The 14,068-nt window shown below is 40.4% G+C and overlaps 1 protein-coding gene across 2 annotated transcripts; it reads right to left on the reverse strand.

The window, feature by feature from the left end:
• Positions 1-413: 413 nt before the first annotated feature.
• On the reverse strand, positions 414-13,726 carry popdc2 (popeye domain cAMP effector 2). 2 transcript variants are annotated; one of them, XM_028592112.1, is made up of 4 exons: positions 12,818-13,726; positions 7,121-7,229; positions 4,939-5,380; positions 414-1,798 (listed from the first exon to the last, which is right to left on the reverse strand). In XM_028592112.1, exons 1-4 carry the CDS (start codon positions 13,309-13,311, stop codon positions 1,716-1,718), a joined length of 1,128 nt encoding a protein of 375 aa, XP_028447913.1. In that variant the 5' UTR covers positions 13,312-13,726; the 3' UTR covers positions 414-1,715. The 2 variants fall into 2 exon arrangements, with proteins under 2 accessions (XP_028447913.1, XP_028447912.1); XM_028592111.1 differs by having other exon boundaries at positions 1,716-1,798; positions 4,799-5,380.
• Between the last annotated feature and the right edge of the window lie 342 nt (positions 13,727-14,068).

Consider the following 14,068-nt stretch of genomic DNA (forward strand, 5'->3'; position numbering starts at 1 on the left):
GTGTGTTAGATACTGGAATGGAAACAAATATAATCAGCACTGCAGAATCAAAACTGCAACTCATCTAAATCAGGAGAAACCGTCAGGGGAACCTTTTGTATATTATTCTGTAATCAAAGATTAGCACAATTGGAGATTTTCTCATCTGACGCATTAATAATGGGGGCTATAACCGCAGTGTTGAGTGGTCTTGTGACAGACAGCAGGGGCGTCGGACTGGGGTGGAAAAGGGGGCTGAGTACCCAGGGCCCTCATGTGAGGAGGGTCCAAAAAAATGCTAGAATGAATAGCTGTTTGATGCGGGGAGGGGCCCATAGAAAATGCCTTTCTTCAGGGCCCAGAATGTTGTGCTACGCCCCTGACAGACAGGAAGTACACAGTCACAGAAAACAAAACTACATTTTCACTGCACACAAAGAGCTTTATGGAGAAATCTTGGCCCATGAAAATACTTTTTTAAAAACACTGACTTCATCATTTTAATCCCATCTTGTAATTTAGCAAAGCAGTAACGGGACGATATAATGGAATTCACAGTATACGTACATGTGTGTATTCAGTTCTCAGTTACAAAGGAAGAAGAGGTTGACCTCCAAATGAAATTGGCATCAATGGTGCATTCAGATAAATAAACTAAACATGAAATCTAAACTGCCAAGTTGCAGGTTTTGTACATTTTGTAAGTATTCATACACATGTCTGGAAAGTTCTCAGGAAGTATGCAAAACTAAATATTTTCCAGATCTTGAAAGGATTAAGAATTGGGTATAATGCAGGTCTGTTCAAATCAGTCAGATCCAGAAAATGTGTAATCGTACTAAGTTAAATCAATACTCTTTGTAACAATGAGTATGAGTTGTGAAAAAAAACAAAGATCAAAAATTAACATTCAATCACGTGAAGTCCAAATCAAACAAAGTCATAGTTCTAACAAAGTCATAGTTCTAACATCAAATATAAGTGGGATGAAAACCAAATTCATCTGTTTCAGCATCACAGAATCCATTTTTATTACATAAAAATATAATTTCAGACTTTTAATGTGCTGGTAAGGTGAAGGCTGTCCCTCTGTCCGTAATGTTTCAGTGCCACTTAAGATCATGGTGTAATTAGGATTTAATACAGATTGTGGACAGTTTATTAAATGTTGGATACAGTTTATCTGCAAGTCAACATGTCCTTCTTTAATGATTCCCTGCAGCTAAATAAACACACAATATAAATGTTCTTTGAGCATTTTATTGGTTCGCTCAGTTGTTGAATTATAGATTTTGTAAATGCCATGTTCGTTGAAATGCTAAAACATCTACAAGTTTGACTAAAGTTGAATACATGTGGTGGGTCCCCCTGTCTTTAGGATTTTAAGGCAGATTTGGTGGCCTGAATGCTGCTTCAGAGACTTTAAATCTTGACACAAAAACTTTTAGGCAACACAAAGCACTTGTAATTTGTGGGCGTTCAATGAATTGAAGTTATTATGATGATAAACATCAGCCCCAACAGTATTTATTGTTGAAAGATATCCATATTAGCTGTCTCATCACTCAAACTGCAATTTAAATAGAGAAAAACAAAGTCTTCATGCTCAGGACTAAAGATGAGTGAAGTGAGGTGAGAACAGGGACAGAGTGAGGAGACATAACAATTGAGCTGTGACACATTCATACTGCTATACAGTAAATAATATAATATACTGTTTCCAGGAGAGACTGTTCTCACAGTTTGGGAGTGTCGGTGGGAGCCAGTGGCGCTCTGCCCCTCTGGAATCGAGGTGGTAGATCCCCGTCACTATCCCCTCCTGTAGAGTCAACATCGAAGCTTCGGTTAGGGTTCTCATGATCACACAACAAACCCTACTGACATCCTGATAACATGACCGACAGTGGAAACACGTTGTGCTGCTGCTGTGTCACATCCAAACTACAGAGAAACTGCAACATGTGGCACATTAAAAGAACAGGTTCTGTAGCTTCAGTGCTGTTTATCCTCCACAGAGAGAAATGATCAAACAAACGGGAACAAAAAAGTTGTAATTTATTCAAACAACTTGAGAAACAAATGTCACTTCACCGATTTGTTGGTTGGTAATAATTGTGTTATGTAAAGGTTAGAAACAAAGCTCGTTTGTCAGTTAAATCTATGAATCCAACGTGTTTAAAAAACAAACAAAAGAACTAACAACTGCAGTGACGTCTTTGCATTAGGGGCCGGGCCCCACCAGATGGCACTGTGGAGCAGTGCATGACATGATCAATAATTCAATGTAACTAATAATATATAATTTATATGTATATTCTTTGTAACTAACATTGTTGCTTGTTTTATTACATATAACAAATGTAGCTGTGTCCAATACATTCCAAATATCTTCCTATGGGCGATCTACCTAAGGTCAGTAGTCTGCTACTTCTACCAATGCTCACAAGCCCTAATTGAGATCTCTGACCCCATGTTTTAGAAAAACTATTTAAGAATATTTATAATGTAAACATAATTTCAACAGTAATTATTAGTATTAGTATTACATAGTGACATAGAGGTCCCTCAAGATAAGGTAAAAATGCAGGAGCTGCCTTAAAGGGGAATTTTGATATTTTTTAACCTGGACCCTATTTTCCCATGCATTTGTGTCTAAGTCAGGGATCTTCAACAGGCTGTCCAGGACCCTAGGGTGTCCTCAGAGTCAATGCAGGGGGGACTCAAAATTAGGCCTATTGTTAATTTTTTTATTATCAAAAAGTCTTAACATGAATCCAACATATTATTAGCAAATATAAATCCCCAATGCTTACTGGCCTATATGTAAGGTGGTCATTAAAGACATCCATAGATACAGTTAATCCTAAGGATTCACTGTGCCACAAGTATGTTTAACATTAAAACATAATTTAAAATTACGGCAACAATTATTAGGCTATTTTAATAGCTTAGTATTCTATGCACTAAGAAGGTATGGATAAAGGTTTTAGATTGCCCTACACGTTATTGTAGGCCCAGTTTATTATGCAACTTCATTTTATACAATATATGTAGTAAGGGGTCCCTGCTCCGTCTCTATTTCAGTTAAGGGGTCCTTGGCTTAAAAAATGTTGAAGACCCCAAGTCTAAGTGACTTATGTGAACATTGAAATTGATCCAGTAATGAGCGAGAATGCTTTAACCGGCAGCCGCTAACCGGGCAGCATGTAATACTTTAGGATAAATGTGCACCTTCAATGTATGTCCACTAAAAGTGCTGTTTTTAACACTGACAGGCTCTCGTTAATATTATAAGAGATCTCCCAGACTCTGTATTTTTGGAACACATAATTAGATAGATACCATTTTGTGTCTGTAACCCCGCCTTGCTTGAATTGAATTGAATTGAATACTAAAGGTGGGTGTTTATCGTTGTCCCTCCCCAATCACCACCCTGCATGCTTGCAGAGAGCCAGAAGCCTGTGTGTTCACATATTACATCTTTTCCACATGAGTGTGCGTGTGTTGAATGTTCTAGAAAGATACCCTTTTCTCTTTAATTCTGAGGGACTCATGCCAAAACCAGGCAGCTGTTACATATATATTTTATTTTGTAACAGCTGACACTTTGCTAGTCATTCACACACATGGACCCAGACATGCAATAAATATCACAAGTTTATGCAGGACTTTTCTTCAAATATGCAAGATTGACGCTGGGGCATACAGTAGTAAGGAAAGTTCTCGAATCATATTTTGCAGATTTTTGGCCTACTATGTCTGAACTGAAGCTGTGTTACTACTGTCTGTGATAGATTTGACCTACTGCTTCACAGCCGCCCTGCAACCCAAACCCGACTCTGACACCACCCAGCTATGAAATGTGATCCTCCACCTGTGATTGGGCGAAGGCTGCTTTTAGGATGGTGGGAAGGCATGCGGGGGTGTGTGGGGGGAAGGGGGTGAGCACTCTGGATTATTAGCATGGTAATGCATTTTCCCCCTAAATTTTTAAACTCTCATCCTCATCAGATAAGAACACAGCTGCTCCAACAAACAGTACAGTATTGAATCCTTACTGACCTCTCTCTCTCTCTCTCTCTCTCACACACACACACACACACACACACACACACACACACACACACACACACACACACACACACACACACACACACACACACACACACACACACACACACACACAGTGGTGGAATGTAACTAATTACATTTACTCCAATTTAGTCCAATCAAGCTGACTATTTTAATCCTGTATGCATTTTGTCCAGTGCTGGATGAAGTACTTAAGTAAAAACAAAATAACAATAAATAATATATATAAAATAAATAAAAAATACTCCATTAAAAAATGACTTAAGTAAAAGTACATAAGCATTTATCAGCAAATGTACTTAAGCTAGGTAAAAGTAGTCATTATGCAAAATATAACACTTTTAAAGTGTTTTAGAGTTTGTACTTGATAACTGAATTCATATTAATCAATCATATTTCAAGATGATCATATGTTTAGTAATTGTGATATCTAAATCTGCATAGTTAATATAAAGTTAATGTTGTGGATTAAAAAATAATCTTCTGAGATGTGAAAGCGGAAATAGAAATACTCAAAATAGAATGATGTTAAAAATGTTGGCTACTTAAGTACCCTACTTGAAGAAATGTACTTAGTAACTTTCCACCATTGCATTATCCATATTATCCAAAACGCCCAGCCCTATACTGTGTCTGTGTAAAGCCAGGTTAGTAAGAATTGTGCACTGCAAGTCACCCATGCACATGCCCCCCCCTACGCCACTCTCCGCCCAGGTGAGGTACTTACATGTAGCTTAAGTGGTGACCCAGTGTGTTAGCTCCAGCACCCTGCCCTCTACCTCAAATAATCCCTCTCACTGCCATAATCAGTTAAGGAGCCCGCCACATCAGCAAAGTCCTCCAGGACCAGGCTGGTGGAGTCCTCACCAGTGGGCAGCTCGCCGTCTGACGCCCAGGGGTGCTGATAGCGGTCATGCTGGGGGGCCTGGTGTTCATCCAAGGTGGGGTGCCTTGGTCCCTGCAGGTGGGGTTGAAACTGGGCTGGATCGGACATCTGGTAGGCCGGTGCCGGGTCTTCACCCTGCGGATGCTCCTTGCCAGTGCCCCCGTCGCTGCCGCTACCGCTGCCGCCCTCGCTGCCCTGCGAGGAGGGGGCCAGCACGTGGTAGAGGCTGGGCAGGCGGATGTCCAACAGCACGCCGCTCTTGATGTAGAGCTTGTTGTTGAGGTTATAGAGCTTCTCGGCGATGTCGTAGCCCAGCATGACGGAGAAGACACGGGTGATGTAACGCTGCTTTGACATCACCAAATAGAGGCGCCGGCGACGCCATGAGATGTAGCGGGAGTCTTCCTCTGCTGTCATGGTCACCTGGGGAGTATGAATAAAACACCTGAATATTAAAGTGCTACGCTTCGGCTACACTGCGCGCGTAACGTTTGCAGACCGTTAGCGGAGCGGATGTTCCCCGGAATGTTTCTTTTAACTGGCTACACCTGCTGCTCACACATGGTGTAGGATTGTGTGAGTCACAGGCTTCCGTTTTTGGAGCTGGCACAGCGATGTGAAATGTCAATCTACTGTTAGCTGTTAGCAAATGAGAAAAAAAAAAAAAACTCTCAAAAACAAAACTGCCAATACGCTCATTGACATTAAATTGTCATTAAAGGTCCCATGGCATAACAATTTCACTTTATGAAGTTTTTTAACATTAATATGAGTTCCCCCAGCTTGCCTATGGTCCCCCAGTGGCTAGAAATGGTGATAGGTGTAAACCGAGCCCTGGGTATCCTGCTCTGCCTTTGAGAAAATGAAAGCTCAGATGGGCCGATCTGGAATCTTGTTCCTTATGAGGTCATAAGGAGCAAGGTTACCTCCCCTTTCTCTGCTTTGCCCGTCCAGAGAATTTGGCCCACCCATGAGAGAGAGACATCATGGCTTTCAAACGAGCAAAGTGGCAGTTGGTCAAGGCCACACCCCCCATATAAATCGAAGACTGTCCTATTTTTATGCTTGGAGAGCGGATCTCCGCGGTGCATACCACTTAGGCGCTGCTGTAATGCCCGGTGTAGCCAGTTTTATTGATTATAGTGGAAGCATAGTGTTGGAACATCCGCTCTGCATAATTACACGTGCAATGTAGCCGGCCTGTTAGAGTTTGTGGACTTTTTGTATGGAGTATGGAGCAACGGCAAAAACATTGCTTCTATTCCATTCAAATATAAGTTATTTGTCAATAATTTTGGGAAATACTGTACACGTATTGGCCTTCTTGTCGAGAGTTAGATGAGAAGATTGATACCACTCATCTGTCATTCAAGTTGGAGCCAGCAGGGATGTTGGCTTAGTTTAGCATAAAGATTGAAGGCAGGGGAAACAGCTAGCCTGGTTCTTTCCAAAGTTTTAAATCAGGAAGTGATGGAGTATTTTCCAAAATGGAGCAATGTCCCCTTTAAAATAAGAAGAAATATTAGAATCTTTATTTTTTTAAATAGTATTTTTATTGTAATTCTTTCTATTTTATATGTGGGAGCCAAAATGTGTATTGTTCTGTATTGTTTATTATTTGTTTAGGTTGCACACATTCTTGGGGTTACTTTTCATTTCCAGTAATTGACACAGGGGTGTGGTTTACACTTTACTGTGGTAGATTATAACTGACATTTTTCACTATTTTCTGACATTTTATAGATAAAATAAAGAATCAATTAATCTAGAAAGTAAACAGAAGATTGATTAATAATCGTTTGTTGCAGCTATATTTCTATTTGTGCAGCTCATTGATCAAAATATCCAGCACAGCCTTCCTGTTTGAAACCCTGTTCAGTCCTGGAGACAAACCTGTGAATGTCCAACATGACCTTTAGGCCTTGTTTCTACTTTAACTGAACTAATCTAAAGCAACGGGATAGGCTATGTGAAAAAGAAGAGGACAACTGCTTTGTTCAGTTTATCAGTTTATCAGTCAGAGGCAGAGTCGGACAGAAGGGAAACAAAAGACAACTTGATATCCACGTCTTGGTTTCTTGTTCCAAATCCTTTAAGTTAATTTAACAGTTTACTGCCACACTTGGGACTTGGAGCCTCATGAATTAACTGCACGTACGGTACCTGGAACTTTCCCTCCTCGTTTGGTCTGAGAGACTCCCACTCTGGAGAGTCGAGGAACTGGTGGTGGTGGATGTAATGCAGGAACTGTCCCTCCAAAGATACATTGATCCTGAGAGAGAGAGAGAGAGAGAGAGAGAGAGAGAGATTAGGAAGTGATAATGAGAGCTTGAGGTAACTTTGCAACTAAATGTTAGCATGAATGTCTCTGCTAGGGCAACTATGGACAGACTGACTAGTTCCTTAAAAAGTACAGTGATGAAAAGAACTTGAATATTTCCATTTTATGCTACTTTATAGGAAATTCTTTATTAGGGATAGCCCCTTGAGATGTACCATCTCGTTTTCAAGGGGTCCTTAAAGGCAAACGTATACAATACATTCACAATTAGACATAACAGTTAACAAAACAACTTGAGGAGACCTTTATACTTCTACTCTACTGCATTTGAGTTAATATTATACTTTTTACTGCACTACATTTATTTGACACTTCTAGTTAAATGATAAAAAACAGATATGCTTACAGTATGTGATATGATGCAGTATTATACTAATCTATCCAGTAGTATACATAGTGATGTATCTAAAAGAGTCTCCAAATTGACAAATTACAACATCAAAATTTTGTAAAATTTGTTAGTAATAAAAACAGAAAAATAAAATATTCTACAGCAATATTACCAGGGTTGGTAGGGTTACTTAAAGGTCCCATGGCATGAAAATTTCACTTTATGAGGTTTTTAACACTAATATGCATTCCCCCAGCCTGCCTATGGTCCCCCAGTGGCTAGAAATGGTGATAGGTGTAAACCGAGCCCTGGGTATCCTGCTCTGCCTTTGAGAAAATGAAAGCTCAGATGGGCCGATCTGGAATCTTCTCCTTATGAGGTCATAAGGAGCAAGGTTACCTCCCCTTTCTCTGCTTTGCCCGCCCAGAGAATTTGGCCCACCCATGAGAAAGAGAGAGACATCATGGCTTTCAAACAAGCATTTAAAGCTACAGACCCAGAAATGGCACATTCTAAAGAAAGCTCATTGGGACTGGCTCTAGTGGCTGTAATTCTGCACCAAGGCTGAATTTTGGGAAAGAGACTTCAGATACAGTATTAGGGGACCACTAAGGTCTACATAAAAGCATCCAAAGAGCACCATGTCATGGGACCTTTAAAAAATGTATTCCGATACAATGACTTACTACATGTTAAAAAATGTAGTCAAAAGTCAGTAACCTAATCCAAGTATCATAATATTAAAGCCATAAATTGATTACTTTGTTACTTTTGGATTACTTTAATAGTTCAATACCAATTATGGGCAGACTCTGCATTGCCCCTGTACTTTCATTAAGTACTTTAATGGCCATGATAATGAATTTGTTACACTTGTTACATTTGTTACACAGTGGTGGTGTGTGTGTGACTGGTGAAGTGTTGTAATGTCAGTATGTCATTCTTTATTTTAAAATGTATTCTAAAATGGTAATCCTGCTAATCCCCATTTTTACTAAATGTAACTTTAATCTGATTACACATTTGTCTCTGTAACTTTAACAGAATACAGTTAAATTTTTTCTATCCTAATTACGTAATGTTCTATTCTACGCCTCAAGCCTAGATATAACAATGTAGGAGCCATTCTGCACAATGAGTACTTTTACTTTTGATACATTTTGCTCATAATACTTTTGTATTTAAAGCTGCAGTCAGTAAAAAAAAAACAGCAATTTAAAGTAGTCAGACCTCGTCCTGCAGCTTTCCCTCTCCCCTCTCTTTCTGCATGTGCAGAACAGCCAATAGAAACGCTCCCTCTCTCTCTGAAATGACCTGTGATTGGCCAAAGTCTCCCGTCACGGGCTAGATTATCTAAGCCTTAAAGTGATGGTTCGGAGTAATTTCACCCTAGGGTCCTTTGCACCATGACCTCGAGCCAAACACACCCCCAGAAGCTTTTTTCACCTGGGTCTAACATTGGGCGAGTTAGCGTAGAGTAGCGTTAGCTGCTGAATAGCTTAGCCGCAGGGGCTAATGGACCCACGTTTGTATCTCTTAAATGACCCCACTAATAATGCCCGAAATGATACCAAAGGTCTACACTAGTATATATAGGTTATGCACTCATAAAACGATGGATTGAAAAGTTTGTAAGTACACCAGAAGTTTATGTAAATAACACTTGCCTGCTGGCTTCTGCTCTCTGCTGTTGTTGTTGCTGCTGTTGAGACCGAGTGCTTAGGGCCGTCTACAAATTACAACACCGAAAAGAGATGCAACAAAAATATTTTTTAATTTAACTTATTTTTTAAAGTAAGTGCTGTAATATAACTAGCAGGAGACAAGTAATAATTGAGGTAAGTTTGGAGACATTACCTTATTTAATCATTAAATTAATAAATATTTTTGTTGTATCTCTTTTCGGTGTAGTAATTTGTAGACAGCCCTAAGCACTCGTCTAACTGCAGGTAGCAGCAGCAACAGAGAGCAGAAGAGAGCAGGCAAGTGTTCATAAACTTCTGGTGTACTTACAAACTTTCCAATCCATCGTTTTATGAGTGCATAACATATTTGTACTAGTGTAGACCTTTGGGCATTATTAGTGGGGTCATTTACGAGATACAAATGTGGGTCCATTAGCCCCTGCGCTAAGCTATTCAGCTGATAACGCTACTCTACGCTAACTCGCCCAATGTTAGACCCAGGTGAAAAAAGCTTCTGGGGGGGTGTTTGGCTCGAGGTCATGGTGCAAAGGACCCTAGGGTGAAATTACTCCGAACCATCACTTTAAAACAGAGCCAAGAGGAGGTGCAGTAGTCTAGTTTTCTCTCAGACCACTTGAATTACAATATGTTGTATGGTTATTACGGATGTTTTGCCCAACAACATAAAAAATGTATGCCTACCCCAGATTTAAGTAATATTTTGAATTCAGGACTTTTACTTGTGGAGTATTGTTAGACTATAGTATTTCTACTTAAGTAAAGGATATGAGTACTTCTTTCACCACTCAAACATACATGGAACATCTTTAAGATGAATTGATAATACCAAGCTTCTTCTGCCAGGATTCTTTCCAAAATCATATACATTCCTCCCATAGAAGGAAACTTTATTTAAGAAAAAGAATAACTTCCACAGAGTGAGATAATCCAGCACACTAAACATTAAACTTTTATTGGATTACGTCAGAAGTTTCTGTTTTATCCTTATGACAACTTGAATTGAATGTTAGCACATCAGTGCTACAAACGATCTGCCTTACGTCAATCACCTGACATCTACTGAAAGAAATCATTACAGGTCAAACCAGTGGTGGAAGAAGTATTCAGATCTTATAGTAAAATTAAATGTGGACACTTCTATCTTTAGTGTGCTTCCAATTTTGTGGCAACATTTCCAATAAACTTGTGCACAAAGCCAGGTGCAGAAACTACCAATGGTAGACGGCTGACCTCGACCCCATCCAACACCTTTGAGATGAACTGGACCTTATCGCCGACATCAGTGGCCAAAATCACTAACGCTCGTGTGACTGATGGGGAGCAAATCGCTGCAGCCAGATTCAAACATCTTGTGAAAAGTCTACAGCAGCAGATTTTTTACGTTTTGGAATGAGATGAGAATGAGTCCCAGCAATCACGTGTTTGTGTGTCCACATACTTTTGGCCATATCGTGGACATTAACATACCAAACAGGAGACTGTTGATTGAATGGAAATGTCTTAAGTAACACATTTAGTAGTTAAACACTAAAAACAGATGTTGATTACATATCAGTAATGCAAATCTTTAAATCTGAATGAAAATTAAGGATGAACAAGAATATAAAATGACAAAAATCATTATTAGATTTTTGTTCCTTTGTTTGTTGTTTTAGATTTGGCTCGTACTCATGAGCTGTTGGCAGCGTGGCCAACATTTAATCTACAATGATGAATTTAAGAGAAGCCATCAGCGTCCACTCCAGTCCCAAAGTACAAAGATATCATTTAACCAGCTGGCAGAGTGCAGAAGGACGACACCCTGGTGAGTCACAGACAAAAATACTGTTTACTACATTTCTCTTGTGTAGGCTCCAGGACTGTGAAATTTAATGCAGCTCTACTTTGAGGATGTTTGGATGAAGAGGATACATTTCCTGTGACGGTTACACACTGCCAACAGCATGAAAGAGTCCAAAATAGGAATCCAGTTCTGCCGTAGTCAGTTAAAATAGGAGATTTCTTTCAAACAATGGGTGAGCTGAGGAATTTAAATCAATAAATACTATAGTATTATGTTTATGTTTTATAGTATTATTTGTTTTAGTCTTAATCTCAGTGACACTGAATCCTGCAGCTTATTTATAATTAAAATGGAAAGAAGAACTACCTTAACCCGACTTGGTTGAGAAGGTTAAACATAATGTAAAATAACATGAACATCTGTACAATTATGTAAACTTCTGCAACAGCCTGGAAATAGATAGCACTGTCGGAAGCTTTTAGTATTCAGTTTTTGTGGAGGTTGTCTCAAAACAAGTGTTAGTCGGTGGTTGAAAGTGCAATTTTGAGGTACTTTGCTTAAATGTTTTTGCCGCAAATTTACGGTTTAGGTTCATTCTCACTGCTCTCATCATTTGTCATCATTTCCAGACACAGAAGAAAGTTATATAAGCTGTTATATAAATCTGTAAAAACTCACTGTGCACTATGTACCTGCTCAGTGCCAAATGGCAGATAGACAAAATGATGCCGCTTTCCCAAAGCATGGTACGGCTTGACTCGACTCTACTTGACCCGTTCTTTTTTTAGTTTTTTAATTAGCAAAGGTTTTGGCTAGGTTTGTACTTTTTTTTGGTACCACCTTGGTCAAGGTTCCAAGCAAGCTGAGTTGATACTAAAAGGTGGAGTTAAACCACTGCAAACCACTGACTGATCAGAGAGAATCTCCACTAGCGTGACACGGGACATCCTGTACAAACCCACGATTATTAAATAGCCAAGCTACCGTGAACGGCAACTGCAAGTTTTTTATATCCTTGACCCAGTTTTTTTTAAATGGCACAAAACCACTAACAATCATGCAAACGTTCTTCTGTTTGGTTGCCAATAAAAGGATTCAGCGAGTGTCAAGTTAAAGATGTTGTCATGGCAGTGTCATGTGCTATGGCGATCAGCTGAGAATCCCACCCTCACTGAGGGGTTTCTATCTGCAGTGGAAATGAAAAGAGAAAAGTACTAGTACCAAAAAAGTGGGTTGAGTCAAGTTGAGCAGAGCATCATACAGTGGAAACACGGCTTTAGAAAGCCGGTGAACATAGTGGAGCATTTAGCAGCTAAAGAGCCAGATATTTCCCTTAGATGTTGGTGGAGAACAAAAACAGAGCTAAAAGGAGAGTGAATATTGGACCTACATTCATCGACAAGCCTTAAACACGACTCCAAATTAATGCTAATGTCGCTGTTGTAAATAAGCAACTGTTTGCTATTATGTTTGCCATGTCAACTTGAAAGGTGATGATACTGTATGTGACGTGTGTTTACTGCTTCTTTCCACTGCCTCCAAATGGCCCAAAAAAGGTTTTGTAGTTACTGTAGTTTTAAGAAAAGTTTTCAATGATTTACTGTACTCAAGTGTCTCGTATTGTTGTGGAGACGGTTTGGTTGTGGCTTGCATTATGTAGTACAGGTGTGCAGATGTACACACACACACACATGCCCACCTCCCAGACAGCAGAAAGGAGAGCCGGTCGATTGGCGTCTTGCCCTCCACAGCGTACATCTCTCCTGCCTTCAGCTCCACCACCTTGTTCTCAAAGGCGCCGGCGATCTCCTTGAACACCTGGACGGGCACGCCCAGCGGCAGGTACACCGCCTGGTAGAGGGCGGTCAGTTCTTCACTGCGTATGCCCTCCTGGTGCAGCCGATAAAGCAGGTGGCAGATCTGAGCCAAGCAGGCCAGCAGCAGAAGCAGGTTCCAGGTGAAGACATCCAGGCTGCACATCGTTAGCCAACCCCATAGGCTCATGAACGCGAAGGCGGGAGTCAGGAAGCCGAAGATGAAGAGACACCCGTAGGCCCCGCTGCCTCCCATGTAGCCCAAGAACAGCATGGTGTTGCCCAAATGGTAGATGGCTCCCTCTGTGTTGTTGGTCCAGCCATCGCAGAGAGGGGGAAAAAACAAGCTGTCCAGCAGAGTCGAGTTGTGTGTGCTCATGTTTGTCTTCAAACGACAAGCTGAGGAGAGACCTTTTCTGATGCACAAAACAATGACAGGACCAAATAACTTCTCATCCAATGAACTTTGGTTCTATTTCCGTCCCATCAACATGTACAACTAGATGTTTTGTGTGATCAAAAATAAACTAATACTGCCAGAAGAATGTCAGAAGTAAATGTTTGTTCCCTTGGCGTGCAGTGGAAAGTTCTTCAATATGAAGTTCTCACGGCTCTATTTGTTATAGAAACACAGCTGGAATGGGTTTCTTCGTCTTGTCTCATTATGCGTCCCTTCCTCCCTCTCTCTGTACTCCGTCTTTCCCTTCCGAGTCTTCCTGTCGTCTCTCTTGCTGTAGCTTTTCTGTCTATTTCTCTCACCCATCCGGCCTGCATTGTAGAGCCAACAGCTGGAAGAGAAGGGATAAGGGACAGTGGGCGTTGATAGAGCCCTAGAAGGATAACCATGTTTGGAATTGTAACCCAAGGAGAGAGAGAGAGAGAGAGAGAGAAAGAGAGTGGTGGACAGAAAGCAGGCCTGCTACTTAACATAACAGAAAGAGAGAGAGACAGGAAACCGGGAGGACAGGGACTATAACAAATCCATGAGAGAGTGTCACACACATTTAAAACTTTTTTTTTTATAAAATGTCCCAACACAGTTCTTCCTCTACCCAAACTTTAAGAGTCCAGTTTACTCGCAGGAGAGCAGCCAGTAGCCAGTGCATATTTAGAGACACTGAATAAGTAGAATGACA

Source organism: Perca flavescens, chromosome 11, assembly GCF_004354835.1.
Source record: "Perca flavescens isolate YP-PL-M2 chromosome 11, PFLA_1.0, whole genome shotgun sequence".
Taxonomy (NCBI): domain Eukaryota; kingdom Metazoa; phylum Chordata; class Actinopteri; order Perciformes; family Percidae; genus Perca; species Perca flavescens.